The sequence below is a fragment of the Gossypium hirsutum genome, chromosome A05, assembly GCF_007990345.1.
Source record: "Gossypium hirsutum isolate 1008001.06 chromosome A05, Gossypium_hirsutum_v2.1, whole genome shotgun sequence".
NCBI lineage: Eukaryota > Viridiplantae > Streptophyta > Magnoliopsida > Malvales > Malvaceae > Gossypium > Gossypium hirsutum.
Window position 1 is genome coordinate 14364677 of NC_053428.1, and position 12692 is coordinate 14377368.

Consider the following 12692-nt stretch of genomic DNA (forward strand, 5'->3'; position numbering starts at 1 on the left):
TATCTTGGGTGATTTTTCAAATTCACGTCACTGTGCTGCCTGAATTCTGTTTCTTTGCAAAATTTTATCCTTTCATGATTTCCATGCATAATTTATCACCTAATCTTTCATAACAACAAACACCTTCATCCTTAACCATTTTAATAACCATACATCATCAAATACTTACACATCACTCATTAGCAAAATCATCATTACAAACATACAAAATAACTAAATCCCTATACATGCCATAACTCAAACGTGTTTCGATATAAAATACCGAGCAGTTGTAGTTGATAGTGTGGACGATCTCCGACTTCTTTAGGATCCTTGAAGTAGCTTTGCAATACTATAAGAGAAAGAGAAATAAAAGAAGTAAGCATAAAGCTTAGTAAGTTTACTAGCAAATAAATAACAATATTTAACTTAAATAATTAAACTCAATGTCTATATCTCTAGTTTACTCTTTAGTTAATCTCATACTAGTTCTCTTACTTGTTTACTTAGAATACTTGTGTGCATAACTTACTCAATCCTTGCTGCATCGTTGAACATCAATTGATAGTATAATAAGTTCTTAAGTCTTACAACTTACCTGAGCTTGCCATTTATGCTTTAAACTGAACTTTCATGAACATGATTCGTTTACAAGCCCGTTGAGCTACATTGGAATAATAAGGATACTCGGGTCTCTTCTGATAATAACATGCCAAAGCCATGTCCCAGACATGGTCTTACATGGGATGTTCTCGTGATGGTGCCCATGCCATGTCCCAGACATGGTCTTATAGGGGACCTCTCATCTCGGTGCCAACGCCATGTCCCAGACATGGTCTTACATGGGACCTCTCGTCTCGGTGCCCATGCCATGTCCCAGACATGGTCTTACAGGGGACCTCTCATGATCTTAAGGATGCCAATGCCATGTCCCAGACATGGTCTTACATGGGATCTCTTTACCCAAATGTCATGACATTCGTATCCAGTACCATCCTTATGTATCAACGGGACTTTTAAATTTTAATTTTCTATCATTTCATGCTTGGATCATCATCAAATAAATTCATAAAATAAATTCATAATTGCTGGAAATTAACAGCATTAATAATAAATATTGAAATATTGCATTTATTTACCGTAAACTTACCTCGGTACCAATTATAGCCAAATTCACCAACTTAGTCTTCAACTTTATTCTTCCCTTTGTCTAACCTCGAGTTTCGTACTTCTTGATCTAAAATAGTAAATTTAACTTATTTAATAATCACATTCATCAAAACAGCCCTCAACTCTAACTTTTTCAAAATTACAATTTTGCCCCTAAACTTTTACATAATTACATTTTTGCCCCAAGGCTCGGAAATTAAACTTCATCTCTTATTCTTATGTTTTATAACATTCTGAACATTTTTCCCTTGTATGGCAACATCAAATTCCCACTCTAACATGTACTTATGAACATTAGGTATTTTTACCGATTATGTCGTTTTACTCATTTTCACTTAAAATCGCTTAGGAAAAGTTGTTTAACATAATTTCTAGCTTCATATTCTATCATAAAACATCAAAATAAACACTTTTCACCTATGGGTATTTTTCCAAATATAAACCCTAGGTTAAATTATTGCTAAAATAAGCTAAATTAAGCTACCGAGATCTCAAAAACGTAAAGAACATTAAAAATGGGGCTTGGGATCACTTACTATGGAGCTTGGAAGCTTGAAAACCCTAACTATGGCTTCCCCCCTTGCTGATTTCGTTCATATGAAGAAGATGATGATTTTTGCCATCTTTTTCCCTTTTAATTCATTTTAATTACTAGATTACCAAAGTTGCCCCTAACTTAAAAATTTTCTATTTCACTTATCTCATGTCCATTTTTGTCTACCAAGTTACCAATGGTATAATTACCATATAAGGACCTCCAATTTAAAGTTTCATAACAATTGGACACCTCTAACATGTAGAACTCAACTTTTGCACTTTTTACAATTTAGTCCTTTTGACTAAATTGAGTGCCCAAACGTCGAAATTTTCGAACGAAATTTTCAAAAAATAATTTTGTGAAATTGTAGACCATAAAAATATAAGAAAAATAAAATTTTTCTCATCGGATTTGTGGTTCCGAAACCACTGTTCCGATAACCTTAAATTTGGGCCATTACAAATTCAATAACAAGGTTTTATGTAACGCCCCCACGCCCGAGACCGTCGCCGGAGTCGAGCTTGAGGTGTGACCGAACATAATTTATCGAATTAAGAACTTCGAATCATTTATTTCTACATTCGCAGCTTTCTAGCTACCTGTATCACAGTTACAAGAAAAATCATATCTCGAGTTACAAAACTCGAAATCAAGATCCGTAAATTTTCATTAAATCTAGACTCATATATCTATTTACTAATTTTTTTTCTAGAATTTTTGGTTGGGCCAATTAATACAGTTTATTAGTTAAAGTTACCCCTGTTTCAGGACTTGACTGGACTGACCTCTGTTTACTACAAACCATATTTATCTATGTGAAAAGTTTATATGACTATGCCGTTTATTTATTCCGAAACTAGACTCAATAAGGATTCCAAGAATATAAAATACACCACCTAATTATTTTTGTACAATTTATGGTAAATTTCTAAAGTTGGAACAGGGGATCCAGAAATCGCTCTGGCCCTATTTCACTAAAATTCAAATATCTTATAACATATAATTCCTTTACTTGTTTCATTTGTTTTATATGAAACTAGACATACTAGGCTTCAATATCATATTTAATCCATCACCAAATTCAATTTCTATGATTTTTAGTAAATTTTCAAACTCATGTCAGTGTTGCTGCAATATTCTGTTTATGGCAAATTTCATCTTTTCATGAGTTTTTATGATCTAGATAACATATTAAACTTCCATGACATCAAACATGATCTAACTTAGCATTTTCCATGACTTATCATTATTAAGCATTTTCTCAACCAAATCATGGCCATATCACAATTATTTACACAAAATAGGTGTATTGCTATACATGCCATACTTAAGTTTTACAAGCCATTTACCAAAAAAAGTCCTTCGGATAGTGTGATCGAACCTTCGACCTGTCCCGATTCCTAAGCCGGCTTGTTCAAAACTACAATGAATGAAAAGGAGGGAGTAAGCATAAATGCTTAGTAAGTCATATGCAAATAACAAGTAACATAACAATACAATTATACCAAACAACCTTAGCATGGTATCACCAAAACATATATCACATTTCTAAACATCATTAATCATCTTACCACCTTATCGTTGTTGTATCTATTTTCAACCCGAAGGTTAATACATGCCATACTTAAGTTTTACAAGCCATTTACCAAAAAAAGTCCTTCGGATAGTGTGATCGAACCTTCGACCTGTCCCGATTCCTAAGCCGGCTTGTTCAAAACTACAATGAATGAAAAGGAGGGAGTAAGCATAAATGCTTAGTAAGTCATATGCAAATAACAAGTAACATAACAATACAATTATACCAAACAACCTTAGCATGGTATCACCAAAACATATATCACATTTCTAAACATCATTAATCATCTTACCACCTTATCGTTGTTGTATCTATTTTCAACCCGAAGGTTAAGTACATACCTGTCCAAAGTGTCCATTTCACAATACTTACCAATACGTTACCTGCATCTTAAGTGTTCTTCCATTTCACTAGAAATTTTACCCGTTAAACACATCGGAATATAACTCGGATACATGGATAATTTGCACATAAGTGCCACATTTGTAGCCAAGCTACCATGTAACCCGCCCATAAGTGAACTCGGACTCAACTCAACGAGCTCGGGCGTTCGCATCCATAAGTGAACTCGGACTCAACTCAACGAATTCGGATACCTAGTTACATCTCACGAACTCAGACTCAACTTAACGAGTTCTGACATTTCACATCCATAAGTGAACTCGGACTCAACTCAACGAGTTCGGATGTTCAACCATCCTAGTGACATGTCACTTGTATCCTAATCTATTCCTAAGGTTCAAACGGGATTTTCCTCAAACACATCTCCTTTTCATCTTCCGTAAAATACCGAAACCAATACTCGGTAGCACTTTATATTTAACAAATAATACACTTAATTTGCATTTTATTCGAAAATAACCACAAAGCATATATTTCATGATAAAAATCAGCATATCATATATTTAACATCAATAACTTAAAAATAACAATTATGCTACCTTATTTACACATGAACTTACCTCGGTACAAAATTTTTAACAATCGAGCCTATTCCTCGTAAACTTTGTTTTTCCCTCGATCACGACTTGAATCTCGTTTCTCTTGATCTATAATACCAAATTAATCTTATTTAATACATATATTCATTAAAACAGTCCTTAATACGAACTTTGGCAAAATTACCATTTTGCCCCTAAACTTTTGCATAATTACACTTTTGCCCCTAGGCTCGGGAATTAAACTCCATCCCTTGTTATTATGTTTTATGACATGCTGATCATTTTTCCCTTCTATGGAAACATCAAATTCTCACTCTAACATGTATTTATGACTACTAAATATTTTTACCGATTAAGTCTTTTTACTCATTTTCACTCAAAACCGAGTAGCACAAGTTGTCTAACAAAATTTAAAACCTCATATTCTGTCATAAAACACCAAAATACACAAATTTCATCTATGGGTATTTTTCCAAATATGAACCATAGGTTGAATTATTGTTAACATAAGCTAAATCGAGCTACCGGGATTTTAAAAACATAAAAATCATTAAAAACGGGGCTTGAAATCACTTACTGTGAAGTTTGAAAGTTGAAGAAACCCCGGCTATGGAGGAGAGCAAAAATCGGCAGAACAATATGGAGAAGATGATCATTTTGGGTTATTTTTCCTATTTTTATTTCATTTAATATCCAAATGACCAAAATGCCCTTACTACTAAACTTTCCAAAAATTCCTTTCATGTCCTAATTTTGTCCATGAACTTAAAATATGTCAAATTACCATTTAAGACCTCCTAATTAATATTTCAAAGCAATTTCATACTAAAAACTTCTAGAATGCAAGTTTTGCAACTTATTCGATTTAGTCCCTAACTTTAAATTAAACTCGTTATGTCAAAAATTTCTTCACAGAATTTTCACACAATTATGCAATCATATCATAAACCTCAAAATAATTATAAAATAATTATTTTTAGCTTGGATTTGTGGTCACGAAACCACTATTCTAATTAGGCCTTAATTCGGGATATTACATTTTCACTAAAGTTTCCTGTCATATGCAATTTCAAATGATGAATTCATTGGATTGAGCTCAATATCAATAACTAACTAAATCTCAACACTTAATTTCAAGTAACATTTACCATTCTTGTCAAATTAGGGAACGTTTTACAGAATTGAGTACATCATTAGCTTGATGCCACAATCCACTTTGGTTTTGCACACATTTTACCACGACTTTGCCATGATCACACACTTAATCACATTGCCATAACCTAGCTATGGTCTTACACTTGCACACATATATAATTGTCATGATTCAATCATGGTCTTACGTTCATTTTCTAAGTGCCATAGCTCCGCTATGATCTCACATTTCACACTTTGCCATGGTTTAACCATGGTCTTATCTGTCAATTCATCACTGATCAATGAATGAACGTACTCAGTCCTGCGTTTCCCTTAATTCGAACTTTCAATTCAATTTCCACATCATTACGATTATCATAATTCAATAGCAAAAATACACATTATAAATATTGTATTATTCAAAAAATTTACATTTGAACATAAAAATTCAACCATATGAACTTACCTGTCTAATTCGTAGAAGTTATGGAAATTTAGGGACTAATCAGTAATTTTCTCTTTTCTACGTTTATCTTCAAACTCTCGTTTTATAATATAGAATTTTCCATTCATTAGCATTTATTTCAATTCTAATTCACTTCATATATTATATCCTTCAATTTTTGAAATTACACATTTACCCAAAATTTATAATTTTTACAATTTAGTCCCTACTCAATTAACACCTCAATTGAGCTAATTCCTCCTTAAAAACTCTTCATATAATCATTTAAAGCTATTTCAAAACCTTTGATTTTCAGAATTTAAATATCAAACCTTAATTCATAACTTTTTTACAATTAGGTCCTAAAATCATTTTCTATCAAAATCACTTAATAAAATCATCATATAATGAAATTAAAGGTTAAAATCTATGATAATTCATCATAAAATTTAAACACTGATTCATGGTAACTTAAAAAATCACTTATAAAATAAAAAATAAATGAATTCAATAGTTGGACGTAATTGTAAAAGTCACAAAGCATGAAAAAATACAAATAAAAAGCAAGAATTGAACTTAAATGATGAAAAATATGAAAAACCAGGTTAAGAGACTCTCCTATGGCGTTTTGGCTGGAAAATAATGAAGAAATATCTAGATTTCTCATGATATTTCAATTTTAAAGTTTAATTTTACAAAATTTTAAATTTTGACCTTATTTCATCTTATTTCCTTACTCAGTTTCTTTCCCAAACCGTCCGGCCAATACCATTTGAGGCCCAATTGCCTTTTAAATCCCTTCTTATTAGACTGTTAAGCTATTTAGTAACTTTAGTAAATTTTGTACCATTTACAATTTAGTCATTTTCAATTAATTAACCATCAAAACGTTAAAATTTTCTAACAAAACTTTAATACTAACTCAATAAAACTCCATAAATATTTCTAAAAATATTTATGACTCGGTTTATGAATTCGAGGACTCGATACCTCGTTTTCGATCCATTTGACCTAATAAATTCTTTTAATTTACAAAATTCACTAATTCAAGAATATTTCTAATGTCACACTTGACTCACAAATATTAATTTACTAAATTTTCAAACTTACTTGTTGGATTTAGTGATCTCGAATCACTGTTTCCGACACCACTGAAAATTAGACTGTTACAGGTTACAAACTGGAAAAAAATTAAAATCATTTTTTAAAGTAACAAATATTACTTTTTTTTATATAAAAATAATTTAAACCGAGAATAAATATAAAAGACACACATAATAAAATTTGAACTTAGAACATCAAAATTCTCAAAACTTCAAATTTGACATTTCAACCAAAATCTTATTAGTTTCTTGTATATATTTTCTTTTAGATTTATTAAAAGACATAAATTAATTTGATTCAAATATATTATTATTCCAATTGGAACAAAATAAATTATTGCGTAAACAAGTAAGTTGTCTCTTATGTCACGTGCATGTAGGATTATTTGTTAAAAATGAAATTATATTGAAAGTAAGTTCCAATTTTTATTTCTCCAATAATCCCATTTGGCTTTAATTAATTGTCATGTTGTTCAAATTTTGAATATTACTGTAAACCAACAGAGTCGCAGACAATTTTAATTTCGGCCCACAGAATTGGAAAATATTAACAATAGAATTTTTGGATGCAACAGCAGAACTCATTAAGCCCAATTGCAGGATTTCCAGAATTTGTCATTTTCTTTGGAAAATGTTCATGTTTTGAGGTAGCACTTGCTCAATTTTATAAACCCAATAATTTGGATTGGATTGCGTCAGAGAATATATGCTTTCATTTACTATTAACAACATTATTGATTTCTTAAGTTTAACTAACCAATACTCTGCTAATTGATTCTACTTAAAAGTATAAAAATATGGGCATTGTATAGAAAAGTTATAAATTTAATATTATGATATTATTTTTTTCATCTTGTTTATCATATTAATGCATTGATCCTTTTCAATATATTCATAAATAATTTATTTCTATAAAAATAATTGAGAAGAAATTGATAAATTATACTTTGAAGCATAAATAGGTGTTTAATTTGCAAGCTGCATTTTAATAAAATTCTAAATCCCTTGCAAATAATTATTTATTGTCTAAAATCTAACTTCTTACATAAGCCGTCAGCCATGCAATTGCGGGTCAAAATTTGAAAAGAAATTTCATTAAACAAAAACTAACTGAAGTGTTTTATAGCTCTATCTACATTGAATTTTGTGAGGTTGGGCGACTCTCATCACACGTCAAATAGTTGCTTGTGAAGATCACACGCACTTGATGTCCGTGAGCAGCACCATCCCAACATTAGAAAGCCACGACTCTCACTCGCCACACTCCCATCGTTTCCAACAAAGCTTGTTTGGAGTTTATGGGGGAATACTTATCTTGAGGAGGAAAATAAAGGATAAAACATCCATTTCTCTTCCTTTAGCCTTGTTTTATCTTGTTGGTAATTCAATTAATATTTTGATACTATTTTGCTATAAGTACGTTATTTTTATATATCATCTTTAATATTTTTATTGTTAAAAATAATTATATTTATTTTGTATAGATTATATATAGTCCTTCCTCAATTCATATCCTAAAGAATACACTCGAATCTTCGTCCTTCTATATTGACAATAATGCCCATACTAATTAAATTAAAATTTAATCAACATGATATGTTTAATCTTCTATAGATGGATGGAGAAAGATTTGAATCTAGTACTAATTACAATTTATTTCCAACGGGTATAGGTGAAAAGGTTTGATAATAATTTTAATTTCAAAATAATAAATATATTATTCAAACTTTTGTTTATAATTAAATTTGATTCACAAGTTTAAATTAGAGTACCATAAATGATTGTATTCCAATGAAATCGAAAGAGAAATTACATTAACCGAAAGACACATTAATTAAAATTCAAATGTAAATTAGAAGGGGATGGTTGGAGCAATGAGAATAAACGGAAAACGATCTTTACACAGGTTCTGACGTTTCCGTGACCCAGATTTGGCTTCAAATGCTCGCCTTGAAAGGCCAATCCAAATAATTCTCTCTATATATTTCTCTCACTTCTTTTCTCCACACCATGTCACTTGTTTGTTTGTTTTTTTGGTTACTTCTCTCTCCACCATTATTTCCAATCCTTTTCACTTTATCTCCTCCCCTCCTCTCTCTCTCTCGCTTTCCATTGTTGGACGTAGCCAAGGTCTGTTCTTTGCTCTTTATAATGTTCTGTCCGATTATAGTTTCCTCTTAAAACCTTAGGTATGTCATCATCTTTGTATGTTTGATTTTGGGTTTGAACTGATTTCTGGTTTTGGTCGAGTAATTATTGAATGATCGAAACTTGTCAACCTTTCTTTTTGCAATTATTTTCATTGAAGTGGATTTAATTTGAACTTTCCCGTCAACATCCTAAATTTAATCCAGTGGTGTAATATTACAATCATGAGCTTTAAATAACTAACGTGTGATCATTTTCACTATACTCCTTTTTAGTTATATGTTGTGGAGTTCAATTATTTTGACAGAAGATTTAAGTGGATTTAAAACTTTTGAGTCACTGAAAAAAAGTTGGAGAAAAGTGATAAAAACACTCCTAATTGCCTTTTGCTGGGACTTTTTGGCCTTGAAAAAAAAAAAGTAGTACTCTACAGATCTCTTTTGATTCTGCCATCCTGGCCACTCTAGTATTGGAGTTTTAGGCAGGGGTTTAGATTGCGGTGATCTTATACTGTAGTTAGACCTTTGTTTTAGCTCTCCTGTTATGTAATTTCTCTGAACGGCATCAGTCTGACGTATTTTCTTTTTCCTGGAATTCAGATTACCTTGCGATAGCAAAAATTATCTGTAAGGAAAAAATGGAGATAACTAATATCACTGAATATGAGGCCATTGCAAAAGAGAAGTTACCCAAGATGGTTTATGACTACTATGCATCAGGTGCAGAGGACCAGTGGACTCTCAAGGAGAATCGAAATGCATTTTCTAGGATTTTGTAAGTTCTGTTACTTTACAGATGAATAGCTTTTGTATTGTGGACTTGCGATGAAAAACGTAACCATACTTCCAAGTTTTCTGGCAATCTTTTTTCTTCGTGGATTATATAGTAGTTTTAGTTTTATCTTTTCATTTAATTATTCTGGTTCATTTATTTTATGGAAAATAGGTTTCGACCCCGCATTCTTATTGATGTTAGCAAGATTGACATGACCACCACTGTCCTGGGATTCAAGATTTCAATGCCTATCATGATTGCTCCGACTGCTATGCAGAAAATGGCTCACCCTGAAGGTATGAATGTTCTGGTATTTTAGTACCCTTGTTATGAGATTGTTTGAGCAACTAATGTTGACATATCAGATTGAGCACAGTCGTCTTTGGTTGCGGAGTATGCTTAGACATGCATGATGATTTACATTGCAACTTTGGATATTTCCTGAAACAGAACAAATTTGTATACGAATGATTTCTAGATGCGAAGGAGTGAATAAAATGTAAAATTTAACTTTCGCATGCAGACATAGCATCAATTCTTACTTATGATGTTCATGGACTATGCCATAGAAGTTAAACAAATCAGCTTAAATATTGAATGTTTTTTGAAATTAGAAATCTTCAATTCATTTATGGAGCTGGTTTGTTGTCTTTAACTGAAACACTAAAGATTGTAGGTGTATATTATGTAATTGTTTTAATTCGTGTATCTCTGTCTTAATGTGAAAGTGTGTTTCTTTATGCAGGAGAATACGCGACAGCCCGAGCAGCTTCAGCTGCAGGAACAATTATGGTTTGATTCTCACTATTAAGTTATCTTTACTTTGAATCCGAATTTGTATATGCATAGCTTGTATTCTGCCTTCTGCAGTTTGCTGCTTTAGATTTTATTTATGCTTTTCCCCTTCAGACACTATCCTCGTGGGCTACTTCCAGCGTTGAGGATGTTGCTTCAACGGGACCTGGCATTCGCTTTTTCCAACTCTATGTGAGTTTGAGAAATCATCTTTACACTTTTTGCATATTGTCTTGCTTGTTAGTGTTGTGTTGTATCGTCTGAATCATCAAATGATCAATGGTTACTGCTTATTTGTTCAGGTATACAAAGACAGGAATGTGGTTGCACAGCTCGTGAGAAGAGCCGAAAGGGCTGGTTTCAAGGCGATTGCCCTTACGGTGGACACTCCAAGACTTGGCCGCAGGGAAGCTGATATCAAGAACAGGTGAGACATCAAATGCAAGCAAATTAACTTTGGAAAGTGGGCGAAAGAAAGGAGGGTCTTAGTTTTGGTTTCATTGTTTCAACGTGCAAAGAATATGATAGTATTGGATTTCTTGCACATACTCGCTTGCAGATTTACTTTGCCACCATTTCTGACTTTGAAAAACTTTGAGGGTTTAAAACTTGGCAAAATGGATAAGGTAAATTATATTTTATCCCTAATCAGTCTCAGTCATTCGTTATCTATTTACTTACTTTACCTGTTTGTTCATCTAATTGTGGAGATTATCTGGCAGACCGATGATTCTGGACTAGCTTCTTATGTTGCTGGCCAAATTGATAGGTCACTTAGCTGGAAAGTAAGATGTTGTATATAATATATAAATTACATTTCTGGGACTTTATAAAATTGAAAAAATTCTCAAATTGTGTTTATGGTCTATAAAACAGGATGTAAAGTGGCTTCAGACAATAACATCGTTGCCTATTCTAGTCAAGGGTGTTCTTAATGCTGAGGATGGTATGCAAGCTGATCTAAAGCCAACTTAATGAAACTACTTCGTTTCAATATTTTTGTCATGAAACCTACAATGTTAATATTGCAGCAAGGCTAGCCATACAAGCTGGAGCAGCAGGAATCATTGTATCCAATCATGGCGCTCGCCAGCTTGATTATGTACCTGCAACTATTATGGCTTTGGAAGAGGTACATAGTTCCAGTGAATAACATATACTGTAATTGCCATTTTTTGAAAATCTATATGCGTAGTACTGTTGGAGTTTAATAACTTAGTGGAGCTAACATACAGGTTGTTAAAGCTGCACAAGGCAGAGTTCCTGTTTTTCTTGATGGAGGGGTTCGGCGTGGAACCGATGTCTTCAAGGCATTGGCTCTGGGTGCATCGGGAATATTTGTAAGTATTTGTACATATGGGATAATTAGCCTATCCTCTCCTGCAGCTGTCCCCGAACATATCTAGCAACCCTTCTTGAACAACCCACGCGGCATATATCCACATATAAATCCTGATTGAATTTGGAAACCGTGTGATATTTCATTTTCAGATTGGAAGGCCAGTAGTGTTTTCATTGGCTGCGGAAGGGGAAGCTGGTGTTAGGAAAGTGCTTCAGATGCTACGCGATGAATTTGAGCTGACTATGGCATTAAGTGGTTGCCGCTCACTAAAGGAGATCACACGAAACCACATTGTTGCCGATTGGGACCAGCCTCGTGTTGTACCCAGGTTGTAAAGGTGATGATGGCTTCTTTCAAATGGTCAAAAGTTCTAAGAGCCTATATTTCCATTAAAATAAACTTAGTGCTTGATTTGATACAAGTGCCAAGAATTTAGCTTATGTGTTGACAATAGAAGGCATTCATTTTATCAGTATATCTGCTCCTTTTTCTTGCTTCAAATTAATGTTGATATGATATTATTAGCCTGAATAGAATGGAAACCAATATCAGCCAATCCAAGAAGTGTTGCTGTATGTGTTAAAATCAAATTCAAGTCTTGGGTACAGAGCCACACAATTACTGAGTCACATATACCGACAAAAATGATCCAATTTCAACATTTTTTTTACTACCACCAACAGTTCTTTCGAAACGTCCGAATCTGAGAACCAGAACTTGAAATCGTATGTGTCAATTTTTTATTCC

At 32.7% G+C, this 12692-nt stretch overlaps 1 protein-coding gene across 11 annotated transcripts; it reads left to right on the forward strand.

The window, feature by feature from the left end:
* The first annotated feature begins 8824 nt into the window (after window positions 1-8824).
* On the forward strand, window positions 8825-12446 carry LOC107959960 (peroxisomal (S)-2-hydroxy-acid oxidase). 11 transcript variants are annotated; one of them, XM_016896139.2, is made up of 12 exons: window positions 8825-9016; window positions 9634-9808; window positions 9980-10104; window positions 10554-10600; window positions 10718-10795; window positions 10906-11030; window positions 11163-11229; window positions 11326-11388; window positions 11480-11549; window positions 11635-11735; window positions 11839-11943; window positions 12095-12446. In XM_016896139.2, exons 2-12 carry the CDS (start codon window positions 9672-9674, stop codon window positions 12278-12280), a joined length of 1104 nt encoding a protein of 367 aa, XP_016751628.2. In that variant the 5' UTR covers window positions 8825-9016; window positions 9634-9671; the 3' UTR covers window positions 12281-12446.
* The last annotated feature ends 246 nt before the right edge of the window (window positions 12447-12692 follow it).